Source organism: Paramisgurnus dabryanus, chromosome 22, assembly GCF_030506205.2.
Source record: "Paramisgurnus dabryanus chromosome 22, PD_genome_1.1, whole genome shotgun sequence".
Classification (NCBI taxonomy): Eukaryota; Metazoa; Chordata; class Actinopteri; order Cypriniformes; family Cobitidae; genus Paramisgurnus; species Paramisgurnus dabryanus.
The window spans coordinates 30,748,301-30,773,810 of NC_133358.1; the positions used below are offsets into that span (position 1 = coordinate 30,748,301).

Below are 25,510 nucleotides of genomic sequence, written 5' to 3' on the forward strand. Positions count from 1 at the left end.
CTTCTATGGTGTTTATGACAGCAGCAGGTTTGCTTGCTAAGATGATTTATGTTGTCTGGTAGATTCCGTCCTGTTAATTTCTAGTTATTAAAAGTTAATTTATAAGCCTAGTCTTAAATTAGATTGTCAAATACATTACAGACTTTTATGTTTTCATGTGATGCATCCAAAATAATTAAAATAATGACATTTGAAATAATAGATCATTAATATGTATAATTAATTGTCTAAAATCAAAGAAGCGTTTTCTAACCTGTTCAGATCTAAAACTTTTCAGGTTTTTTTTTACTTTCCAGGTCTAATGCTGCGTTCCAGGCAACCTGTAACCCGTAACTCACGACTTCAAAACCACGACTCACGACTTTGAACTGGGAGTACATCGATCTAGTACGAGTTCACGGGTGGGAAGTCACGGGTTTGACTGCCGTTCCAGAGCACTTTCACCGGTAGAAGGTTGTAAAAACACGAGTTACAGGCTGCCTGGAACGCATAGGGTCGTGAGTCGTGGTTTTGAAGTCGTAACTCACGGGTTTAAAAACCTGCCTGGAACGCACCATAACTTTATAGTTTTATACGTTACGACGTCAGCCCCAGCGGTGTCAACGGCGAGCGGTGATTTGTCGTCGTTCTTCTCCGTTACAAGACCGCAGCAGCATCCATTGGGAGGCGCAATGTGATTGGTCGCCATCTCTCATGGTGGGCGGGAGCTGTCTCAACAACGCGTTGTGATTGGTCGGCGCCTCTCCTGGTTACCAGTCGTCACTGGACGCAAAAACACAGAGAGACTCGAGCAAACAGAAGAGCGATTTCTACAGAGAAATGTCATGGACTGTGAGTCTTTAAGCTTTCTTTTATCCCAGAGGTTTGTTTCTGGTGTTTAAAAAAATGGACACTAGTGCAGACAGAGTGATTTAAATGTTAGATTTCAGCGGCGGTAAGAGTTTATGTGGGCTGTTAGCAGAGAGGCTAGTTTTCATCTTGTGTTTGTCCTTATGATATCATCAGTGGTTATCAAATGTCTTTAGTAATGGCTTAAGCCAGGGCAGGTTGACTGATGTTTTACTAAGATGTGAAACTGTTTTTTTATCAGGTTTATTAAGCTTTGTTGAATAGCCAAGTCGTACTTTTTGATGATAAGCTTTTGCTTGCATTATACATTTGCTGGTATTATATTGTTGTGAAGGCTATTTGACATGCTATTAATCATTCATTTTATATATATTTAATTTGTCACTTTATACTTTGTGTATATTAATGATTTGGCAATGTTGTATAAAATTATGCCAGTAATCTTCCTAGCATTTTTACCTGTTTAATATCTCTTCACCTTTGTTAAATATACAAAGGATTTAAAAACATTACATTGTACTTTGATGAATAATTTTAATACATTTGTTGCTTATGTGTATGCAATAAGCGGTCATATGCAGTAAGCTATATGACAAAAACAAATGCTGTTTATTTTAAAGTATTGTCACTCTTACACTTCTTTCTTTCTCTGCTCTTTCTTCTTTTCTTAATCTCCTCTTTAGCGTCCAGGTGCTGTAATTGAAAAGCATCTCAGAATCTGTAAGGCTTTCCCTGTCTGTCTCACATCTGCCTGTCTATTGTCTAGAAGACTTGTTTCTCTGTTTCCCTGTTTTTCTGATACATCTTTCTTTCTTTCTCTCCCCTCTCTCTCTCTCTCTCTCTCTCTCTCTCTCTCTCTCTCATCTGTATCTCTCTCTCTCTCTCCAGTCTCACACACCTATATCTGTTTCTCTTGTATCACATCTGCCTCTCTTTTATCACATCTGTATCACATCTGCCTCTTTTGTATCACATCTGTATCACATCTGCCTCTCTTGTATCACATTTGTATCACATCTGCCTCTCTTATAACACATCTGTATCACATCTGCCGCTGTTGTATCACATCTGCCGCTGTTGTATCACATCTGCCGCTGTTGTATTACATCTGTATCAAATCTGCCTTTTTTGTATCACATCTTCCTATCTTGTATCACATCTGTATCACATCTGCCTCTCTTTTATCACATCTGTATCACATCTGCCTCTTTTGTAACACATTTGTATCACATTTGTATCACATCTGCCTCTCTTGTATCACATTTGTATCACATCTGCCTCTCTTTTTATCACATCTGTATCACATCTGCTTCTTTTGTATCACGTCATCTGTATAAGATCTGCCTCTCTTATATCACATTTGAATCACATCTGCCTTTTTTGTATCACATCTCTATAACATCTGCCTCTCTTATATCACATATGTATCACATCTGCCGCTGTTGTATCACATCTGTATCACATCTGCCTTTTTTGTATCACATCTTCCTATATTGTATCACATCTGTATCACATCTGCCTCTTTTGTATCACATCTGCCTCTCTTTTATCATATCTGTATCACATCTGCCTCTCTTTTATCACATTTGTATCACATCTGCCTGTCTTTTATCACATCTGTATCACATCTGCCTCTCTTGTATCACATTTGTATCACATCTGCCTGTCTTTTATCACATCTGTATCACATCTGCCTTTTTTGTATCACATCTCTATAACATCTGCCTCTCTTATATCACATATGTATCACATCTGCCTCTGTTGTATCACATCTGTATAACATTTGCCTCGCTTATATGTTATCACATATGTATCACATCTGCCACTGTGGTATCACATCTGTATCTCTAATATCACACCTGCCTCTTTTGTATCACATCTGTATCACATCTTTCTCTTTTGTATCACATCTGCCTCTCTTGTTTCACATCTGCCTCTCTCTGCTGTTTTTCTATATCTTTGTAGTTTGTGTCAGAGGTTCATCAACATTTGTTCATGTAAACTGCAATCAGGGTGCAGTTCATTTTCATGAGGAGCACATTGAGATGAAGGTGACTGAGTTTGTGTGTTGTGCAGGAGCTGAGGAGGAGCAGGGGAGGAAAACGCTCCTCCACTGAGGAGAAACTGGATGAATATTTAATCAACCTGCAGCAGAAAAACAGGTTGGATGAGACACTCGAACACAAATTCACCAAACACAGGTCAGATAACACAAAAATAGGTTAAGTATGCCGAGCTCAGGTTAAAACATGGCTACTATTACAGACAGAGAGTCTAACACATACAAACGTCTGCGTGTCAATGTACGATTGGACCCATTAATGAGCTGCTCTGATTGGCTGATAATACAGTTGAGTGAAATTCTAACGGGCCGCTTTAATTGGACAGAGATATTGAGTGACATTAAGTGTTGTGTAGCCTTTAACCCCAGCTGCTATTAATGGGCTCCTGTGAGACAACGTGTGATCTTTTTACGGTGTTGGGTACGGGTTCAGAAAGCTGAATCATTCTGGAGTCTCATCTACATCTCAGGATTTACTTGATTTGTCACATTATTGACATAGATGTACAAGCAGTGAAAATCTTATGTATTTCATGTTATAATGCTATTTAATTTAATAGACATCTGGCATCAGGGCTTTATTTTATAATGCTACACGACACTTTACTAAACGAGTAATGAGGTTTTCCTTTTTTTGGACTTGTTAATGTTATTTCAGACAATATAATCTCATAGGCGTGCATTGAAGTTACCTGAGCCATATCTGCGTGAACAGAGATTTAGGGTTGAGCATTACGTAACCTCTTATTTTGTGTGTGTGAGGGCTCTGAGGCGACTGCAGAAGAAAGATCCCCGTCAGGAGGAGTTGGAGCTTTTGGAGCAGGGGTTTAACCTCTTCATCAACGGAGCTCATGTGAGCAACAGCAGCCGATCCTGCAGGAGAGCCACTCGACCTCCACCAGCAACCAGGAGCACACGGACCGCGGGTAAATGCTCGATACACTGATAAACACACTGTAACCTCATGTGACCTGCTGCGTCAGATAAAGTATCTGTGTTCCTGTAGATTCCTCCAGATTGAGCGAAGAGACGTCTGATCCAGATTCACAAAAACAACGGAGTCGAACAGCACCCGAGAAAACACAGAGACGACAATGGGTGCAGGTACAAACATCACATCAACCTTTATGGCTTTGTTAAAAGAATTGTCCTTCCAAATATGAATTTTCTAATAATTTACTCATCCTCGATCAGGCGTTTTCAAACTTTTTTGTCAAGACCTAAATAATTTACTTCAAGTACCCCCCACCCAAACCATTTAATAGCACATTTGCATGTTAAACTTTTGTCTAAGCATTTATTTTTTATTGCCACATGCAGGGCCGCCTTAACCTAATGTGAGGCCCTGGGGCTGAGGGGTTTTGGAGGCCCCCCATCCCCTAAATTTATAGTCTTATTTAAAAAAAAAGTGTAATATCTAGGAAATCTACATCACAAAATGCATTAGTTTCTTTCAATACATACAACAGTGAGTTTTCCCTCTTTGACCCAGAAAACACCATAATATCATTATTAACATATCACTGAGCCCACTTGAGCATAAACACAAGACACTTTATTTAACAACCACACACAGCAACTTGTGGTGAAAATAAAACCAAAATGTATGAGAGTATATATGCTTATATATCTTTATGTTTATTATAGTTTCTGGAATATACAAATTTGCAGAAAATTGCCACTCACTAAATGCTCACCACAGTTTTAAAAATATAAGAAGTTAAAGTTAGTTTTAAAGTGAAAATGCATTAATGTTAACAAAAGATACGTCTTTATAGACAGAATCTTGTTTTTTAATCAGTTATTTATTTTGTAGGCTATTGAAGATATAGTATGCATTGTATTTAGTATTTATGCATACGTACGAACACGTATGAATATGCACAAAACAGACAGGGAACATACCTGTATATAAGATCTTTAGATAAGGAGATTATAAATATGAATGGTGCGATCAGGGGATGATCATTTGAGATGGTCTTGTCGCGCTTTGACTTGCACATTTACCGTTGCGTGGTCTTTTTAAACGAACAGATGTGTGTACTGTGAGCTTACATCGCGTCAAACTACATCGCTCCAGCGCACTGATATAAACGCGAATAAACTTAAACTTTATAACAACGAACAGCATTAATATGTTCGGGAACTCCTTTCTTTATTTGGCGGCCGCGGCACGTATCTTGCGCACAGTTGGAGAGACTTCTGCATGCCAGAGACTCAGCTGCACGAGCACAGAGAGAGCGCGCGCCCGCGCGAAAGAGAGAGAGACCTGCACATCAGTGCTTATTATGAAATTTCATAAATTACTCTTTCATTTGATGGTGGATTATTTCCTGTTTCTCTGTCACACTCAGTCTAACATGCAGGAATGGCAAGTTGACAACGCGCACTTAATTACATTACGCGGAATAGAAAAATCTGTTACGTCTGATATTTTATTTCACAGTAAGTTACCACGGACCAATCAGCAGCCATGTAACGTGCAGTTAGAGTGATTGACAGATAACCTGACAAGTTGCAAAACAATATGAACGTGAACTTGGGAGGCCCCTGAACTTGGGAGGCCCCTGGGCTTCAGCCCAGGTAAGCCCGTGCATTAAGGCGGCCTTGGCCACATGAAACGTATTTGTCCATTTTGCACGAGTTCTAATTTTTCTGATATATTGTAGTGTTATTGGTCACATGATAAACAAATAAAATATATATTATATTATGAGTATTTAGATTTTTATTTTTGAATGATTTGGATTGTATTAATTAATTGTATTTTATTTTTTTCATCAACTCACGAACACCCTGCAATTCCTCCGCGAACCACCAGGGGTTTGCAAACTCCAGTTCGCAAAAGCCTAACTTAAAGCTAGGGTAGGTAATGTTTGAGAGCTAGCAAAATTAGAAAACGGCACCTCTTCTAAGCTACACCCCCTCTCGTCAGCACTCCGTCCAAAGCTACGCCCCCACAAACATGAACGCGCATCCACAGTCGGAGTCAGCTGCAGGTCACAGGAAAACCGAGTATTTCAACACATTATAGGCATCAACCAAACGACTTCATGTCTCATTCACCTGTAACTCAACTGATTTACACCGACAGAGAATCTAATGTTAGCATTGGGCTAATACTAGCTACAAAAATAGCTACGTTGCCTAACGTAACATTTATCATGGAAATAACAAATCCCCCCGAAGCAAAACAAATTATTACCTGTTCAGCAGAAAGACCGCAACCTCGGCATCGCTTTTCAGGCCCTTCAGCTCCCTCAGTTGTCTCCACCGTTCAAATGCTCCACCGATGTTTACGCGAGTTTGTCCTCTGGCTTTATCCAGTACCTGTTTAGTTGCAGCCTTTTCTGCCTCAGATTTTCTTTTTCTAGGTTTTTTATTAGGGCGAGCAGTTACCAGCAAAGCTGGCAGTGGTAGTTTTGGCTGCTTTTTATCTTCCATTGTGCCGGTGCCGCAAACTCCTGCTTACTCGGTGTAGTGTTCAGGGTGACGATGACGTGATTAGTGCACGCAGGGCAGCGCGCGCAGTGGGGCTGGGCCACGAGACATGAAGGCATCTGATTGGTTCTTTACACACGCACCGAATGGCAGTGATTGGTCGGAGTTTTTACTGTCCTGCAGCTGCTACAGAGGTCTGATTGTTTTCATTCCGTTTTCTGAACACATAATGTATTGACTACTCTCAGGATAGAAGGACCATTTCACCCAGTATAATAAAAAATGTATCTGAACAGGATTACCTACACTAGCTTTAAAGGGATAGTTCACCCAAAAATGAAAATTCTGTCATAATTTTCTCATCATCATGTTGTTGTAAATCTGTATAAATTTCAAAAGAAGATATTTTGATAAATGATTGTAAGCAGACCGCTGTTATGATGGAATTTAATGGATACCGTCTTCATCATTTACCAAAATATCTTCTTTAATGCCAAATCTCATTAGTTCTAATGTGTGTTATAAGTAGTGGTCATATGTGTGTTTCGTATCGTCAGGCATAAAAACCAATAAGATTTGAAACTAGCATATTAACTTAACTTGATCAATCTCTCCTTGTGTTTATATGTGACTGTAGGAATCAGTGTATATCTGCACTGAGACGGGAAACAAAGTGAAGATTTCACCAGAACACAAATACTCAGATGACTTTGAGCTGTGTGATAGTGTTAATATGGAGGTGAGCACTAATTACAAAATTAACTCTTTCCCTGCCACTGTTTAAAAAAAAGTTGCCATCCAGCAGCAGGATTTTTTATGATTTTCACAAAAGTTTAATCCAGAAAATTTTCTTCTTTAAATATTTAAACATACAATATATCAAATGAAAGAACAGACCCTCTGCTTTCAAAAATAAAAAACTTTTAATCCTATCTTCATTTGTTTTCTTTCTATCACCTCTCAAATATGGTTAGGTTTTTTCAAAAATACAAATTTTTAAGATAATAATAAGATAATTGCATCAGATTCTTAATGATGATCAAACAAACACAGATTTTTACAGTTTTTAAGTCAGTGAATGCTTCAGTGTTTTATAAGTTGGATAAGAGCGCCACCTAGTGGATAATAGGGGAAATATAGATCTCGTCATTGGCAGGGAAGTGTTTTCTTTTAATTGATGAGATAACTCATCAATGGCGGGGAAAGAGTTAACACTGTATGATGTCTACTATACAGATAAAGTATTTAATATGCATTTAAAAGTATTACATCACAATTTGCGTGTTTTAAAAGATTTTAGCCACAAAAGTTAAATTTGTAGTTATTCATCCTCATGTTGTTTCAAAATAATATACGGTAATGAGTTCCAAAAAATAATATAATATTTATCTTATTTTTGTCTTTCAATGAAATTAGATGAGGATTAGAACTTTCAAGCCTAACAATCATATAAATATATTTTCATTTATATACTTTGCACAGTATATAATTTTTTTCTAAAACATAACAGTAACCGTTATGTCTGCAGGAAATTGAAGAAAAATGTGATTAACTTGCTAAAAAACTTGATACAGTATAACAATTCTTTAAGTTTGTGAAATTAAAAGAAATTATATAACCAGCATGCACATTACATTTTTCTGGAAAAAATTGTCTTGGTGATCTGCAACTTAAAAACTTAGACTATACTTAACCTTTTGAAGTATTAGAATTATTCAGTTATTGAAAACCATTGCGGTATGCAATTTTTTCTGATAATGTTTATAATTTCAATATATCGTGCAGCTCTAGTAGCCATTCTAAAGGGGCGGTCACAATACAATTTTTGTACCATTAAGTTCTATTGACTTTCATTCATACCAATGCGAGTACGCCAGATCGGAAATGCAAGCTCGTGTGAAGAAGTCTGACCTACGAATTCGTATGACGTGGAGACATGTGTCGCAAAGATGAGCGCCCATATTCACAGTAACATCTAAAAAATATTTGTATGCTCAAAGTCTAGTGTGACCACCCCTTAAACTGTTTTAAAGGTATAGATGTGTTTCAGATGTTTGGTTATAATGCCGGTGTGATTCTCTGTGTCAGTCTCCTCGAGAAAAACGCACATTCGGTCTGAAGTCACGCAGTGAACCAGAGACCGTCGACAGGGTTCTTCTCAATCCTGATCAGGTCAAGGTAAGCACACAAATACAAATATTTATTATCATTAATGATTTGTGTGTGTTAGTTTAGGTTAATATGGTGACTGTGTGTGTTAGGCACTTCGACGAAGCCTGGAGGTGAGCGTCGGCCGCACCACTCGAGACTCAGCTGGAGAAGAATCGGATGAGGAATGGATCGAGGAACAGATTGAAAGAGAAGAGAGCAGTGACAGCCTTCCTGACATCACACTTTCTGCCCAACCCACAAATCAGCCAATCAACAAGCAGCTCAGCCATGGTGACCTCATCATGCTGGAGTTTAGTCCCTCCCCTCAAGGTAATTCACCCAAAAAAATGACAGTTTTGTATTTACTTACCTACCTGCTATCATTTTGTGAACGGTTCCTTTAAGATTTTTTGTGTTTTGTGTCCATAGGTGGGCGAAAGATTGAGCGCTCTCTCTCGGCTAAAAGAAAAGAAAACGTGGAGTCGTACATCCCTACCAAACCCGTCGCTGTGAGGAGACAAACGGAGAGAGCGTCTGAGAGTAGACACGACGCTTCATGTGAGACACCTCATTCACACTATACACTTGTGATAGTTAACTGTAGTTGTAAATAATCTCTCTTTTCATCATAGGGTCGTGTAGTCGCACAGAGCGCCCCCTTTCTGCGACTCGTAAAGTGCAGGAGAAGAGAGATTCGGATGAGACGGCTGCCAGCGTCTTTCAGGCCCTGCAGAGAGAAAACACACAAACACCTGATCACAGAGTTTACACACGTGAGCGGGGAGGAGAGAGCAGTGCACGCCATCACACATCTGTACGGCTTTATGTAAATGTATTAATAATAACAGCTAGGGCTGGGCAAAAAAATCGATTTTTCGATTAATCGTTTTTTAAAACGTGGTCGATTAAAAATCGATTCTCAAAGAGCAGAATCGTTTTTTTTTTCATATTTATTTCCGCAAAAATTGAACGGAGGAATGGAAGCATTTTAGATTTTGCAAGCAAGACGTGTTGTGGCTTTTAATTTCTTTTTATTAATTACCCACTTGTAAACTGCTGTTCACTGTTCTTTTTTATTAATATAGTATGTGTATTAAATCTATATTCATTGAGTTGAATCGAGTATCGAGTATAAAAACCTACCTGAGAACCGGAATCAAAAATTTAACCGAGAATCGGAATCGAATCGATCTGGAACATCTGAATCGATACCCAGCCCTAATAACAGCGTTAACATGTTACAGTCAAGTAATTAGTCATGGTACAGTCGCTGTGCTCATGAACGATAATGAATCTTGGCCCATGACATGTTATATTGATAGACCTAAATTATATACACACAGATTTTGACTTAAGATGACAAGAAAATGATTAATGTTTGTCTGTTTCTGTGGAGCAGGATGAGGAAGATGATGACGATGAAGATCATAATGGGGTTATCAGAGCTATGCAGAGAATCGCTATCATGGAACCAAGGTATAGTAACATACACATTTATATACCCATAATGCTTTGTGATGTGTTCTTTTATGATACATTCACACGGGGCATAAGCGTTGATGCTTCCCATTTACGTTTAGTGGGTGACATCATGCGTTGGCGAACTGAAGTGTGGATCCGTCATTGCCCCGTCACTGCCGTTGCTCGGGGCAGAAGTTGAACATTTCTCAAAATTTCAAGCGGACACGCATGCATTAGCCAATCAGATCGCCTTATGCAAATAACCTAGGCAGAGCCAACCAATTACGTTTATGGAAGCACGGGGCATGTGTACTGGCCACTGTGATTGGCTTTTGGCCACGCTTTAGACAAGCCTTGCGTCAAGCGTGAACGCTTCTGTCCTGTGTGTATGTACCATTAGATTATAGTATTTCTCCACCAATACTATCTCTTACTAACTCTCTCTCTCTCTCTCTGGTGTTCAGACAGCAGAAATGTTTGTTGAAGGCTCTGGAGAGGATCGATACTGTAGATCAGTCTGGTCTTACTGACCGAGGGAGCTTTACTCCGAACGTGAGTGAAAAAAGACCTGGTTTATCTACTTTACTCAATTGCACATCTTGGACCATAGATATGAATATGCAAAATAGTCTAGTCTCTACTTAATCACACATCTCGGACCATAGATATGAATATGCAAAATAGTCTATGGCTCTACTTAATCGCACATCTTGGACCATAGATTAAAATATGCAAATTAGTATACGCCTCTACTTAATCGCACATCTTGGACCATAGATTTAAATATGCAAATTAGTCTAGCCTCTACTTAATCACACATCTCGGACCATAAATATGAATATACAAAATAGTAATAACCTCTACTTAGTCGCACAGCTTGAACCATAGATATAAAAATGCGAATTAGTCTAGCCTCTACTTAGTTGCACAACTTGGACCATAGAAATATAAATATGCAAAATATTGTACGCCTCTACTTAACCGCACATCTCGGACCATAGATATGAATATGCAAATAGTCTTGCCTCTACTTAATCGCACATATCAGACCATAGACATAATATGCAAATAAGTCTAGTCTCTACTTAATTGCAGATCTCGGACCATAGATATGAATATGCAAATTAGTCTACGCCTCTACTCAGTCACACAGCTTGGCCCATAGATATGAATATGCATATTAGTCTACGCCTCTACTCAGTCACACATCTTTGACCATAGATATAAATATGCAAATTAGCCAAGCCTCTACTTAATTGCACATCTCGGACCACATATATATAAATATGCAAATGAGCCTAGCCTCTACTTAATCGCACATCTTGGCCATCAATGTAAATATGCAAATTAGTCTATGCCTCTACTTAATCGCATATCTCGGACCATAGATATGAATATGCAAATTAGTCTAGCCTCTACTTAATAGCACGTCTTGGACCATAGATATGAATATGCAAATGAGTATACGCCTCTACTTAATCGCACATCTTGGACCATAGATATGAATATGCAAATTAGTCTACGCCTCTGCGTAATCACACATCTCGGACCATAGATATTAATATTCAAATGAGTCTAGCCTCTACTTAATTGCACATCTCAGACTATAGATATTAATATTCAAATGAGTCTAGCCTCTACTTAATTGCACATCTCGGACTATAGATATTAATATTCAAATGAGTCTAGCCTCTACTTAATTGCACATCTCAGACTATAGATATTAATATTCAAATGAGTCTAGCCTCTACTTAATTGCACATCTCTGACTATAGATATTAATATTCAAATGAGTCTAGCCTCTACTTAATCGCACATCTTGGACCATAGATATGAATATGGAAATTAGTCTACGCCTCTACTTAATTGCACATCTCGGACTATAGATATTAATATTCAAATGAGTCTAGCCTCTACTTAATCGCACATCTTGGACCATAGATATGAATATACAAATTAGTCTACGCCTTTGCTTAATCGCACATCTCGGACCATAGATATTAATATTCAAATGAGTCTAGCATCTACTTAATTGCACATCTCGGACCATATATATTAATATTCAAATGAGTCTAGCATCTACTTAATTGCACATCTCGGACCATATATATTAATATTTAAATGAGTCTAGCCTCTACTTAATCGCACATCTTGGACCATAGATATTAATATTCAAATGAGTCTAGCATCTACTTAATTGCACATCTCGGACCATATATATTAATATTCAAATGAGTCTAGCCTCTACTTAATCGCACATCTTGGACAATATATATGAATATGCAAATTAGTCCCCACCTCTACTCTTTCGCTCCACCTCAGACCATAGATTTATATGTAAATAGATGCTACATTCGGCAACTTATTCTACCTCTAAAACAAAGTTGATGTGGCAAATGTTAACAAACTGCATAAACTGCTTACACCAGTTTTGCAAGTTAGTCATCAAATTTCAAGGCTGGTCATAACTAAATTAAGAAATAAAAGTAAGAGATTAATCCTAACTAATTGCTAGGAGGTGGTTAGACTAGTTTTTAAGACACAGTTTACCAGCCATAGGTAACTATTGGTTAACAAGTTCAAATAGCTGCTTGATTAAAACTATTGTCTCTGTTTTATCATTAGCAGGAAGAAGCATCTATGCAGGTGACATCCAGCCTTTACGTTACCATGGAGATTTTGTCAAACTGGGGTCACCCGGGTCAGGTCGGGCTCACAGAAGTTCAGTTCTTCTGTCCACAAAATCAAAAACTCTACGTCTCTCCACACGACCTGGACATCCGGAACACCGAACAGCCTGGAAATCTCACCGCACTCGTCAACGGAAAAACAAAAGTATGTCTTTGTATAAGATATGAGATTCATTTACATGCCAAAAAAGATTTTATTTCTAAATGACTTTTTTGTGTTTAGACGACAAAAGAGCGACACATGTGGAAGTGTCTGTTTCACCCACCCGTCCAGTTGTACTTCATCATCAGGAATGTGGATCACTCTCCGGATTTCAGCATTTCCCGAATTAAAATCTGGAATTATAACCGAAATCTCAGTGTGAGTTCATTAGGACTGGATTCGCGCACTGTGTGTTTGCATGTGTCTACATGTGTGTATGTGCAAGAGTTGTTTTATGTGCATAAATGCGTGTGTGTGTATGTAGAGTGTTGTATGTGTGTATGTGCGTGTGCATGTGTGTGCGTTTGCATGTGCGCACGTGTGTGTATGGTGCAGCTTGAGATTAGCAGTAAGGATTAGTTGAGTTTATCTCATGCACACACAGTCTGGTCACCTCACACTGTCTACTGAACTAAAACAGGAAGATTGAATTATTACAACGGTAGGCTGAGACTCACACATTGTGTTTATGTGAATGTGTTTGTGTTGCTCTATGTTGCATTAGCCGTATCTTACTAGCAGTCTATGTAGTACTGTTTAGCATTATTTGCTAATGCTAACATCATTGTCACCGTATGGCTTTGAATGATACGGCATCAGACAGCTTACAAAGGAGAGGTGTATTATTTATATTTAGTGGTTTTACGTTATTATTATAATTATTATATTACTCATTCAACAGATCCATTCATCCATGAAGGAGAATTCAGTTTGATATTGCAACAGAAACTCTTAAATCGATAAACAATTCATTGTAACATTAATGTATCATTCATATAGTATTGTGACAGCTTTATTGTTTCTTCTTGTTTGTGTATAACTTTACTTTTGTAACACATCCATTTTGTGTGATCCAATAAAATATCCTTATGTTTTCCTAATAGGATCTGGATGTGGGTGCTCGTCATGTTCGTCTGTATGTGAACAGCACTCTGGTGTTTGAGGGTCAGCTGGAGAAAGGTTGTGGGAATCAGGTTTTCGACTACAGCAACTCTATTGAACTCCAACAACTACATCCCCCAGAGTGCACCTCTCCGAACCTGTCATCAGGACGAACCCTGCAAGACCGGAGCCCTCATGACAATAACACCAAATCTCAAGAGTCCAATGCTAGCCAATCAGATTCCAACTTTGATCCAATAGAAGAAACAAGCCAGGATCAAGACGAACAATCAGATAAAAGCGCCGCTCACCCGGTTAACCCCGGAAACGTTGGGGCTGCAATGCAGAGAGACTCCCTAAACATGGACTCTACTCTTTTAGACCTCGCTTTGCCGACCCAGCAGAAGGATGAGTATCCAGGACTAAAGACTGTGACCACACAGCCGTCCTCAAGTCGGATACCACACTGGCTTAAGCCGCTGAATCGGACCACGGCGGACGGAGTTGAAGGCTGTCAGGAGCGAGATCTCCCACCCTGGCTCCAACCTCAGACTACAGTCGAAGGCAAACCCTCAGTGATTCCTGACATATCCTGCAATCCAGTGCGCGTTTGTAAAGATTCATCTGGCCAGAGGGTTCAAAGAGGAACATCGGGTGAATTCGGCCCAGATTTGGGACTACACTGTAGATCAGAGGTAAACTGGCAGAAAGATCAGAGTTTAGAGTTGGAAGAGGACTCACGATTGTACACAGAGCGACACTCGCATAATCGGTTGGACCGGGATTTGGACCTGTGGGATGAACGGATCAAGAGAGCGGAACGACCCGTCAGTGGAAGGAGATCTCAAAACCGAAAACAAATGAACTCCAGCAGTGACCTTAATGCAACAGGTGCTTCTCTTAAAACACTACACATACATGCTAATGCTAATGCTAATACAGCCAACCAGCATGTAAATCTTGTCTGAGGCGTCAAATTCGCATCTAGTTTGCCGCTTGAACATTTTTAGTTTACTTGCTTCATTTTCGCATGAAAGCAGCGCTTGAAATTCTAGTCATCGAGACATTCACGCGGAAATTTGCTTCATGGGAGGGGCTACTGCGACTGTGCTCGCTTCCTGTAATCACGTCACTAGTTGAACAATCTCCTGATTGGTTAACGCAGCACATTTTTCCGCCAAAGTTCAAATCTCCCGTGTTTGCCGCGGCAACGCTCAATTCGCACCATTTGCGTGAACGTGACGCGTGAATAAGGCGGAATTGCATCTACAGCACCTCGCTAAATGCCTCTTTCGCACCGCGAGACCTCCAGACACACGTCAACGCGTCTTTAGATTGACTTAACATTGAAATCACTCGCGCTTGATGCCTCTACTGCGGCTGGTCTGAACGCAGCATTAAACTACATAAAATACCAAGTCACTGTTTGTAATTCTCTCTTATACACGTTTAACATTTATAAAAATGTTTCTTCTTATTATCATAGAGGAAAGTGGCGCAGCGTCTGGCCACAACAGAAGACCGAAACATTGGTGTCAACCGGACGATCCATTAATGGAATCTTGGGACTCATTAACGAAATTCAACCAATGTCAACGCGGGCGAATCTCTAACATGGCACTGGAGGGAGATATTTTTGATGAGTTCGTTCAGCGCCAGTCACACCCGACCCCCACCACCACCCGTCCCCCATCCGCCCCTATGCTTCCAGATTCGGATGACCTTGAAGAAGACCAACGTGACCCAGACGAAGACTTCGAAATCCCGGTTCTACCGCAAGGACGTCATCTCGTCATTAACATCACGTCTACGTGGGGCGACCGGCATTACGTCGGGCTCAACGGGATCGAGATTTTCACTTCAAGCGGTGAGCCGGTCACACCCGTCCACGTCACGGCCGACCCTCCGGATATTAACGTCCTTCCTGCTTATGGGAAAGACCCACGCATTGTTACCAACCTGATCGATGGTGTTAATAGGACTCAGGACGACATGCACCTGTGGTTGGCTCCATTCACCCCTGGCCGTAAACACGTCATCTCCATGGATCTTGGCGTTAAGTGTTGCCTGGCAATGATTCGGGTTTGGAATTACAACAAATCCAGGATACATTCGTTCAGAGGAGCGAGAGAAATTGAAATGATTCTTGACGGTCGCTTCATTTTCAAAGGCGAGATTGCCAAAGCTTCTGGAACTCTCTCAGGAGGTATGATTGAGGGCTTGAAGTTGATCTGGGAATGATTCGTAGATAATGCAGCCTTTCTGCAATCTTGCCTGGAATTTAATTCTGGTTAATGTTAAGGCAAATAACATAAAGGTCACTGACTGTTATATGTTGACTCTACCTCCGGTCATGTTTTTCTTCAGCACTGGATCAGTTTGGAGACACTATTCTCTTCACGACGGATGATGAAATCTTGGAGGCGATGGCTCAGTTTGATGACACGTTTAGGGGTGAACCGGAGATGGGCGGCTCGGGCGTAGAGGAAGAAGAACTGCAGCGGCCGCGGACGGCTGATGGTGAAGGAGAGGAAAGACCCTTTACACAGGCTGGATTTAGAGAAAGCAACTCTCTGGTGTGTTGGGTTTGTTTTAGGTTGTGTGTAATACTACTGAAGTAGAAATATGCTATAACTGAATGATGGACTATGATTGAATGATGAACTGAATTACTCTTACTGTGTTTTTTAGTATTACAGTATATGCATAGCGTGATGAGTGTTGACTGATTCCCAAACAAATGACTCTAATGAACTGATTCTTTTTAATGAATGGACTCTTGTAATTCAATGAATGTAGTTTTTGTTCAAATTAGGACTATTTTGATATAAGTGATATAATGAAATGTGTTTCTTTGTTTGGTATTTTTGTGTAATATATAGGATGTATAAAGTCATTAAATGTTGAATCTTATGTGATGTGTTTGGTGTCAGATGAGACTGGACCAGACTCTTGCCGAAGAATCAAGTGCCGATGCTGGAGAAGAGACAACTGGACTTTATACGGGCAGCAGTTAGTACCCAAAAAACACAAACGCCTGCAATTCTGGCCAAAATCGGCCCCATATACGTCCTTAATACTTCATTCTGTTGTGTGTTTGTGTAGCCCTGCAGCTGAACCTGGTGATGTCATGGGGTGATCCTCACTATATAGGTTTAACAGGGTTAGAGGTTGTTGGTAAAGGGGGTGATAGTATCCCTATTGATGTCTCTATGGTAACCGCATCACCTCGTGACCTAAACGACCTCCCTGAATATAGCAATGACCTTCGAACTGTGGATAAGTCAGTGAACCCATATCTCTCTCTCTCTAATACAAGCTGTATTTCATATTAAAATAGTTTTGGGGTGTTGTCTCTCTCTCTCTCTCGCTCTGTGTCTCTCTGTCTCTCAGGTTATTTGATGGGGTGAATATCACAATGGATGATAAGCACATGTGGCTGATACCGTACACATCTGGTTATGATCACAAACTCACCCTGCGGTTCGGGCAGCAGCACACCATCGCTGGACTCCGAATATGGAACTATAATAAATCTCCTGAAGACTCTTACAGGGGGGTGAGTATTAAATCTGGGGCTATTTGAGGTGTTACAGTGTTTTACAAAAAAAAGTTTAAAAGTGGTTTAAAAACATGATTCTGAAACTTTTTCGGTGTGCGCCCCCCCTTCGTGGCCCCTCCCAAAGAAAATTTATTACATAAAATATTTTAAAACATAAAATTTGATTTAAACAAAACATTTAAAATAATACAATGTAGTGCTGTTGATTTATAGACTTATTTTCCTGATGTTTAATTTAATTTTGCAGTTTGAGTTAAATCACTCCTCAACTTGGCCCATCTTTGTTCTTACCGTCGTATGCGGAAATGCTTATGAAATGCGACGCTGAATTTTCACGTGGACACAGAACGGACCCATTGATACAATTTTGGCAAGGAGCGCGTCAGGCTAAGCACAGCCTTGCACATAAGTTGCAGCATAGAATCTACGCTTGACAATAAATAACACTTTACTGTGGTAAAATTGTCGAAGCCTAATGCTGTGTTCACACCAAACGCGAATAGAGAGTCTAATGCGAATGATTTCAATGTTAAGTCAATTTAAAGACGCGTTTACGTGCGTCTGGAGGTCTCACGGCACGAATGAGGTGTTTAGCGACGTGAATTGAGCATTGCTGCGGGAAACGCGCAAGTTGAAAAATCTAAACTTTGGCGGAAAATCGTGCCACGTGAACAAATAAGGAGCTTGCTCTAGTAGTGACGTGATTACAGGAAGCGAGCGGAGTCGCAGAAGCACCTCCCAGTTTTTGCATGAATGTCTCGAAGGACTATTTTACGTGCAAATGAAGCGAGTAAATGAATAACGTGTCTTTGCCGCCTCTACCGCGTCTGGTGTGAATACACGGTAAACTATTTTTAACCAAGCCTCCCCTTGTGGTCATCAGATTTTACAGCTGGAATCTTTTGTATAAATAGACATAATTAAATGTTTATGATAGTGATGTGAACATGGTAGATGTGTTTGTGTTTTTATTTGATGTGGTTATCGTCTTTATATTGTAGAGGGCATCATAAATTAGAAAAAAGCGTTTTAAGTGCTGTACTTCTCTTGCGTCTCGTGTCTTCTCTCAGGTGAAAGTTCTGCAGGTGTTTCTGGATGGAGTTTGTGTTTCTCCTCTCGAGGGCTTTCTCATTCGGAAGGGACCCGGGAACTGCCAGTTTGATTTTGCACAGGAGATTCTGTTCATAGACTATCAGCAGTCCAACACCAGCGGTTCTTCCCATAACAAATCATTTACTGGGACCAGCAGGACCACAGAGGACACACACACTCACTGGTACACAATTTTAGATGAATAATATAAAATAATGACTTAGACACAAAGCCCAAGACATTTTAAGCTGATGTGTTTGTGTGTGTTTTTTTAGTGGAGATGAGTCCGCCAGTATGGATTATGAAGCTCCATTGATGCCCTGTGGATGTATCCTCATCTTCATCTCATTATGCTTTCTTTAGAAGAACAATTGTGTACCGTAATAAACATCGCTCTGTATTGATCTGGTGACAAACCCTTCATGTTTCTTATTACATCTCAGTTTATTTGTGCTTCAGTATTGTCACATACGGGTGGTTTTCTTTGACTGCACGTGTGTTAGTCATATTTCAGCTGCAGTTGTTGACCACGTGGGGCGACCCGTACTACATCGGTCTGAACGGCTTGGAATTCTACGATCAGGATGACCAGAAGATACCACTGAATGAAAACAGTATCCTTATGAATTTCATAGGTCTTTAACTTATATTTCAAGTCTTTTGGTGTCCAACAACAGCACAAACTTTCTGTGTCATGTTCTTTGACGTCTCGCAGACATCGCCGCTTTCCCAGACAGTGTGAATGTTTTAGATAACGTGATCGGAGACGTCCGCACACCAGACAAACTGATCGACGGTATCAATAACGCACATGATGGGCGACATATGTGGCTCGCTCCCGTGCTGCCCGGACTGGTGAGGAGACACACTGTTTGTTTGGGTAATGTGAAGGTGTTTTCATTGGCTGATGATTTCTCTTTCTGTCGGTTTTTTTCTCAGGTGAACCGTGTCTATGTCATCTTTGACAAGCCAGTAACCGTATCCATGATTAAATTATGGAATTACTCCAAAACGCCACAGAGAGGAGTCAAAGAATTTGGGGTAAATTACGTTAATCCAGGTGTAGAAGCTAGGCAATCGCATACATTATCGGAGACGATTTGTCCATGATTTTGAACGCTCTTCTGTGAAGTATGGCTTTGTGTAGTAATCACCAAACCGGCTTTACTGATGAGATGTGCATGAGAATCACAGCCCTACCCAGGTGTGAGCATTCTGAGCGGTGTTTGTACGTGACGGGTGTCGCCTCATTGGCTCTCTCTCTTAATGTGCATTGCTTTGCTGTTTATGTTTGTGTGTTTTTAGCTCCTTGTTGATGATCTGTTGGTGTATAATGGGATTTTGGAGTGTGTAAAGAACGTTTCGCGGGGAATTCTGCCAACCCTGGATCCTGTTGTACCATATCACACCATACTGTTCACGGACAACACGCACATCACAAACAGAGAGAAGAACACAATTATCAGGTATACAGAAACCAGAATCTGCATTACATTAAATGTATGCATTTGGCAGACGCTTTTAAATAAAGACTGACTACAGTGCAGTCATCAGTATGTGTGTAACCAAGGATGAAATCCATTTGAAGAAGATCACTCGATGTCAAAGTAAGCATCAATTCACATCCACACAAACAGCTGCCGTTGACAGACTCTTTAGCTTGGGTTGCGGTACAGATTTGTGCAAAACCTTTTGCAATATTTTCTGAATATTGATAATAAACTGGGAAAATGATGTTGTTTCCATTAATTGATGTTATGCAACTTTTTTGCAAAGTTTGTTTGTTGTAGTTATGCATCAAATTTAAACCTGTGACCTTCATTCATAGTCTGGGGTTCAGACCGCATTTTTGTCCGATGATGGATTTGGTGTTCGAGACATTTATGTCTCCATAGAGTAAAACTCACTTCAATATCTGTCGTTACAGCAACCATGTGGAGGACCAGGATGTGAAATTGACCAATGAAAATCAAATCATTTACCAACAGAAGAAGAAACAAACAGCTGACCCAGGTGCACAAAACCACATACAAAACACACGTTTAGTTAACTATGCAAATGAGGACATATGATTAAAAATGCAATTAAAAAATAAAAAGCCTGAATTGTAACCTTTGAAGACAGATCAAAATTTTTCTCAAGATTAGAGTCATTTAAATTAAAGTCATTAAAGTTTTGTACATGTTTTATTTCAGCTCTGCGGCCCAAAACCTGCATGACAGATGCACGAAAACACGGAAAGCAGCGATACTAAGAGCCGGAAAGAAAATATTGATCCAGACAGATCATGAAAGAGTTTACAGGACCAGGTTTTGTTTTTCTTTATTCTTCCAATATTTGGAAGATTCAGTGACTTTGGCACACACTGGTGTTCATATGTAATTTATGTATGATATTACTGTATAATGGTTTTTATTTTTGAGTAGCTGTACAATACCTAACTATTTTAAAGTTTGTTTAAAGTGTCCTTTTAAAGAAAATACCATGCACCATCATATTTCATATCATTTATACTGCTGATGACTACTATATAAACATCATAGCTTATGTCTACTTTTAATATTTAAGTCAAATTGTCCAGACATCAAAACTGACAGAGAGTAAGTATTCACAATATTTCTACAAATATTTCACAATATTTCAAGACACTACTGTACAAATTTATTATGCAACTGCCAGTTTACCTCTTATTAAAGCAGATGTAATTATTATTAAATAACACATTTTCCTTTATAATTTGTTGTGAATTTTTTTGTTGTTCAATAGAAAAAGGCTTCACAAAATCAAGACTAGCATAGTAACAGCACAAGTGTGGTCCATTTGTGTCTTTGTCTTAATAATGGAAAGTGTTTCTTCGTCAGCAAAAGTGATGAAGAAATCATTCACATTTTTGCATCGCTTAGGAGACTTTTAGAAGTTACAGTGAAGGTTTATTGGTTCAGTCTGGGGGTGTTGTTTAGGTTAAAATCAAATAAATTTAATAACACTAAATTTATTTAAAGTAACACAATAAACATGATTACCAGAAACTGTCAATCAAATTAAAAGTGGCAGTTGTCTGCCATAATGAAGAACCTGTAAAACAACATTGCTGTTGACAGGAACTCAAAGAACGACACCACAATAGATTCACATAGCAACACCTGAGTTTAATGCAGAATCTGCAGTACATTAATTTAAATAAGGAATGACAGTATTAATCTCTCTCTCATCATTCAGCTGGTCAGGTGCATTTATTTGAACAGACAGTAATGCGGCCCTGCTCAGCTGCAGGTGAGACGATGCCACAGACGGACGGGTTTGGGTTCCCCTGATGCAGGTACTTTGGAGATCTTCAGATTTTGCCAGGGAACGTTCCATCATCCCGCTGATTGTCCCACTTCTCAATCTGAGCGTCAGACACATAAAACATTCAATCGGTTGCCTTTAAGCACAATTTTGCTTCGTGGTTTTAGATACTGAGTAGGAAATATTTACCCAGGAATTAGGACAGAGAGACTTGTAGACCCTCTTGTACCAGTCACATGGGGCTGTGTCTACACCTTTGGCATCCAGGGCTTTATGGCATCGATGATAATCTAAAACAGATTAAAAATTAATTATTATAAACTGTTCTGCTGTAAGTTCCAGAACCCTACAGCAAAAAATACAAGTTTTTCTTCAAATGGGATGTGAATATATTTTCTTGGTTTGAAATAAATGCTTAAAAATATATTCATTTTTAAAATACAATTTTCAAAATATACAAAAAATGGCCAAAATATAAATTTGTAAAACATATTTTTGTAAACATATTCCAAATTTATATATACATATATATATATATATTAAAAATATATTTAAAAATGTTTTTGTTTTTTTGCGGTATAGGACTATTTACTCATTCTTTTATAAAAATGTGCAGTGTTTGCCTTTTATTTTAATGCAGTGTTGGCCACACTAATGTCTTTTACACCAATGTACATGAATATGGCGAGGAAAATGCAATTGAATAACCAGATCTACCTTGGATACCTTGACAAGACTTTCAGTACATTTAGCAGACAGGTGACTTACATTACTTTCAAAGAATACAAGTATTAATTGAGAATTGAACCCACAACCTTTGTGTTGCTAACACTAAGTTTTACTATTAGAGCTACAGGAACACAAAAAACTAAAGGATACTAAGTTAGTAACAAGTAATTAGTATAAACCCTATGCAACCTGTTTTCTAAAATGTCCACTCTGTTAAAGGAAAGGATAAGGAAGTAGCCTACACACACACACAAAACATTCATTAGCATAAGGAAGCCAAAACATTTACACGAATACTTTGACTTATTTGTCTATTAAATGATATAATTGGACTGACCCAAGTAATTCTGCCAGCAGTTTCTGGTTTGGTTCTGGTTGGGGAAGCGCGCATCAAACGGCGCTGTGCGGTACTCCTTCAGTTTCTCCTGGATGTTATCTGCCATTACGAACTGATGCCTGTAACACATTCACATACCGATAAACAATCATGCATTTAATATGATGAAAATAGACACTTAAATAAACGCATACTATCTCAAAGCATTAGATCAATGGATTACACCTTATAAGTGTGCGTAAAACAAAGATATTTAAGAATCTGCCCAAATATCTCCACGATTTAGATTCTCATCATAGAATCAAAACATTATTTATGGTATATATGTATGGAGAATAAAAAAGTTAAACATATAGCTATATAGAGGACAAGCCATGCGTTATATACAGCAAATATATGGTGAATTAACTGTTACGCGTCTATAAGTACAATATCACATCTGATATGTTACATTTATTTTAAAATAGGCTACAACAAACACAATTATCGTTTTTATTACATATTCCATCTGATATATTATTGGCATCTTGTCACTTACTCTACCCACTTTCGGTTTTCCTTTGCCAACTGATAAAACGCACAATATTAGTAAATATTATGATTATATCAATAGACGCGCGCATTCAAAGATATCTGTAAAATGTTTTTTACCCTTTGAAGGTGACGGCTGTTGAACGTGACTTTTGTTCAGTGTCTGACAATCCTCATCCACTTGCTTTGTGTTATATTAAGTGCACTTGAGAGCTGGCGTGCAGTCCTTTACATTCACTATGGCGGCGCAGGTCACATTGAAACCACGGATGCGATATCATCCATAAGTGATGCGCGTAACAATGCAAACACCACGCGCCCATGTTTAGAGACATGTATTACTAAAAATAGACAAAATAACGCAAAAGCAAGCTTAAATACACTTGTTTCCATACTGACATTTTGTGGATTTATGTATTTGGAAAATGCATTGTGATTTAACAACAGGTTAATATTTAACTGGTAGGTTGATATGCAACTGGAAAAGTGTTTATGTATATATTAACATATTAAAGTTTTAGGCTTTTAGCATGTTCTAAATGTATAAATATATGTGTACATATATATTTGTTTATATTTTATTTACATGGACTCAAGCCATGCTTCACGTGTCTTGTTCAATCCCACCATCAGAATTCAGTGTGCATTTTTAAGAGTAAACCCGAGGTCAGTATGGACAAGAGGTCAAATAAAATCGGATCATAGTCCATTTTTAGTAACAGTGTATAGCCTACGTGCATCAACAAAGGGAAGACTTTCAGAATGGAAAGTATTTTGGGCATGCAGACTCAAAAGTCGCTACAACAGAACTGTACTGGTGTCAGATATTAATACCATGCATACTTGATGATTACCATATTTAAACAATTGTAGTTTCAAATAAATACAAATTTACGATAGGTTTCATACAGTAAAAGCATTATTTCCTGTGAGTATCTACCGGAAAATGATACACGCGCTCGTTTTGCGCGCGGGTCGTAAACGGACCGTGAATCAGAAATGTACTCTGCGCAGTTTTTATATAGTTTGTTCTTTAAATGAAAAATCATTAAATCGATCTGTTCTCGTTCATAAATAGCTCTGTTGTCTAGGAAGCATCACGTAAACCTTCCCAGGATCAAACAGTGAGCGCGTGACCAGAGCAGCTTCCCTTGCGCGGTACTAGTATACACCACGTGACCCAGATCTATACATATTCAACGTCACAAGTCCATGCCATATATGGGAAGTCGGAAGCACATCTTTTTTTAATAGCTTTAAAGGGACAGTTCACCTAAAAATTAAAATTCTGTCATAATTGAATGACTCTCATATTGTAACAAAACTGTATACATTTCTTTGTTCTGATAAACACGAAGGAAGATATTTAGAAAAATGTTTGTAAGGAACCGATCACGAGCCCCATTTACTTCCAAAAAGATGTGAATGGGGCTCATAGACAGTTTGTTTACAAACATTCCTCAAAATATCTTCGTGTTCATCAGAACAAAGACATTTATACAGGTTTGTAACAACATGACAGTCAGTAAATGATGACAGAATTTTCATTTTTGGCACATACTCTTTAAACAATTACTTTATAGGGTGGTTTTCCATAGAGGTCTTAACCCTGCCTGGTCCCAGATTAAAATGCATGTTTAAACTGCTTTAATTTAAAAACACCTTATACTGTATCTTAACATATATGTGTCATTGTTTAGTCTCAAGATGCACAGCAGTATAGTTTTTGTAAGGTTTGTTTGTAAAAACGACTTAAATGTCCTAATATAACTAAGGCTTAGTCCTGGATTAATCTAAACCTTGTCTGCGAAACTGCCCCAAATGCATTTAAGTAAATTATTTAAGTTAATATGTATACTGTTATGTATTAATGTATACTGTTAATGGTACTGCTATAGGTTAAACTCATATATATGAAAAAAATATTAAAATAAAATAAAAAGAATTACAGGGCGACAGCTCATTTTATCAGTATTTTGTTAATGTGTAAACTTTATAATGCATAATTATAAATGAAAGAACTGACAATAATACTCAGTCTAAATGAACCAACTTTCGACTTTACAATTAAAACAAAACAATTATTGTAATGTGTGTTATGGTCCTCCAATTTGCATAGTGTATGTAACTTAAATAGGTGATAATTTCTGTATTTTTATCAAACAGGTTATTCATCAATGAAGAAAATGTAGGGTGGGACAGGGGTTTATCCATCAGGAATTTATTGCAAGAT

General features: G+C 38.7%; 2 protein-coding genes across 6 annotated transcripts; one reads left to right on the top strand and one right to left on the bottom strand.

The window, feature by feature from the left end:
• The first annotated feature begins 700 nt into the window (after positions 1–700).
• Positions 701–21,108, top strand: katnip (katanin interacting protein). Of its 4 annotated transcripts, none has more exons than XM_073813165.1 (27): positions 701–831; positions 2,926–3,050; positions 3,674–3,837; positions 3,918–4,015; positions 6,990–7,091; positions 8,441–8,530; positions 8,614–8,833; positions 8,933–9,061; positions 9,136–9,329; positions 9,903–9,979; positions 10,429–10,516; positions 12,590–12,799; positions 12,878–13,015; positions 13,741–14,629; positions 15,225–15,944; positions 16,106–16,314; positions 16,672–16,750; positions 16,844–17,021; positions 17,132–17,297; positions 18,371–18,576; positions 18,668–18,720; positions 18,896–19,006; positions 19,108–19,247; positions 19,332–19,433; positions 19,698–19,858; positions 20,320–20,405; positions 20,588–21,108. In XM_073813165.1, the coding sequence occupies exons 1-27, from the start codon at positions 820–822 to the stop codon at positions 20,644–20,646; spliced, it is 4,806 nt and encodes a 1,601-aa protein (XP_073669266.1). In that variant the 5' UTR covers positions 701–819; the 3' UTR covers positions 20,647–21,108. The 4 variants fall into 4 exon arrangements, with proteins under 4 accessions (XP_073669266.1, XP_073669267.1, XP_073669268.1 ...); XM_073813166.1 differs by having other exon boundaries at positions 12,593–12,799; XM_073813167.1 differs by having other exon boundaries at positions 9,136–9,317.
• Positions 21,109–21,520: 412 nt separating this feature from the next.
• cox6b1 (cytochrome c oxidase subunit 6B1) lies at positions 21,521–23,548 on the bottom strand. 2 transcript variants are annotated; one of them, XM_065258871.1, is made up of 4 exons: positions 23,398–23,548; positions 22,747–22,865; positions 21,870–21,970; positions 21,521–21,780 (listed from the first exon to the last, which is right to left on the bottom strand). In XM_065258871.1, exons 2-4 carry the CDS (start codon positions 22,850–22,852, stop codon positions 21,727–21,729), a joined length of 261 nt encoding a protein of 86 aa, XP_065114943.1. In that variant the 5' UTR covers positions 22,853–22,865; positions 23,398–23,548; the 3' UTR covers positions 21,521–21,726. The 2 variants fall into 2 exon arrangements, with proteins under 2 accessions (XP_065114943.1, XP_065114944.1); XM_065258872.1 differs by having other exon boundaries at positions 23,285–23,414.
• Between the last annotated feature and the right edge of the window lie 1,962 nt (positions 23,549–25,510).

Bases quoted from the DNA above. Each gene is read 5' to 3' on its own strand.
- katnip (XM_073813165.1), top strand. The intron at 9,062-9,135 runs GTGAGACACCTC...TTTTCATCATAG, and splicing joins GAGTAGACACGACGCTTCAT to GGTCGTGTAGTCGCACAGAG. The intron at 9,330-9,902 runs GTAAATGTATTA...TCTGTGGAGCAG, and splicing joins ACACATCTGTACGGCTTTAT to GATGAGGAAGATGATGACGA.
- cox6b1 (XM_065258871.1), bottom strand. From the start codon at position 22,852: ATGGCAGATAACATCCAGGAGAAACTGAAGGAGTACCGCACAGCGCCG. The intron at 21,971-22,746 runs GTCAGTCCAATT...AATCTGTTTTAG, and splicing joins CTGCTGGCAGAATTACTTGG to ATTATCATCGATGCCATAAA. The intron at 21,781-21,869 runs GTAAATATTTCC...TCTGACGCTCAG, and splicing joins CTCTCTGTCCTAATTCCTGG to ATTGAGAAGTGGGACAATCA.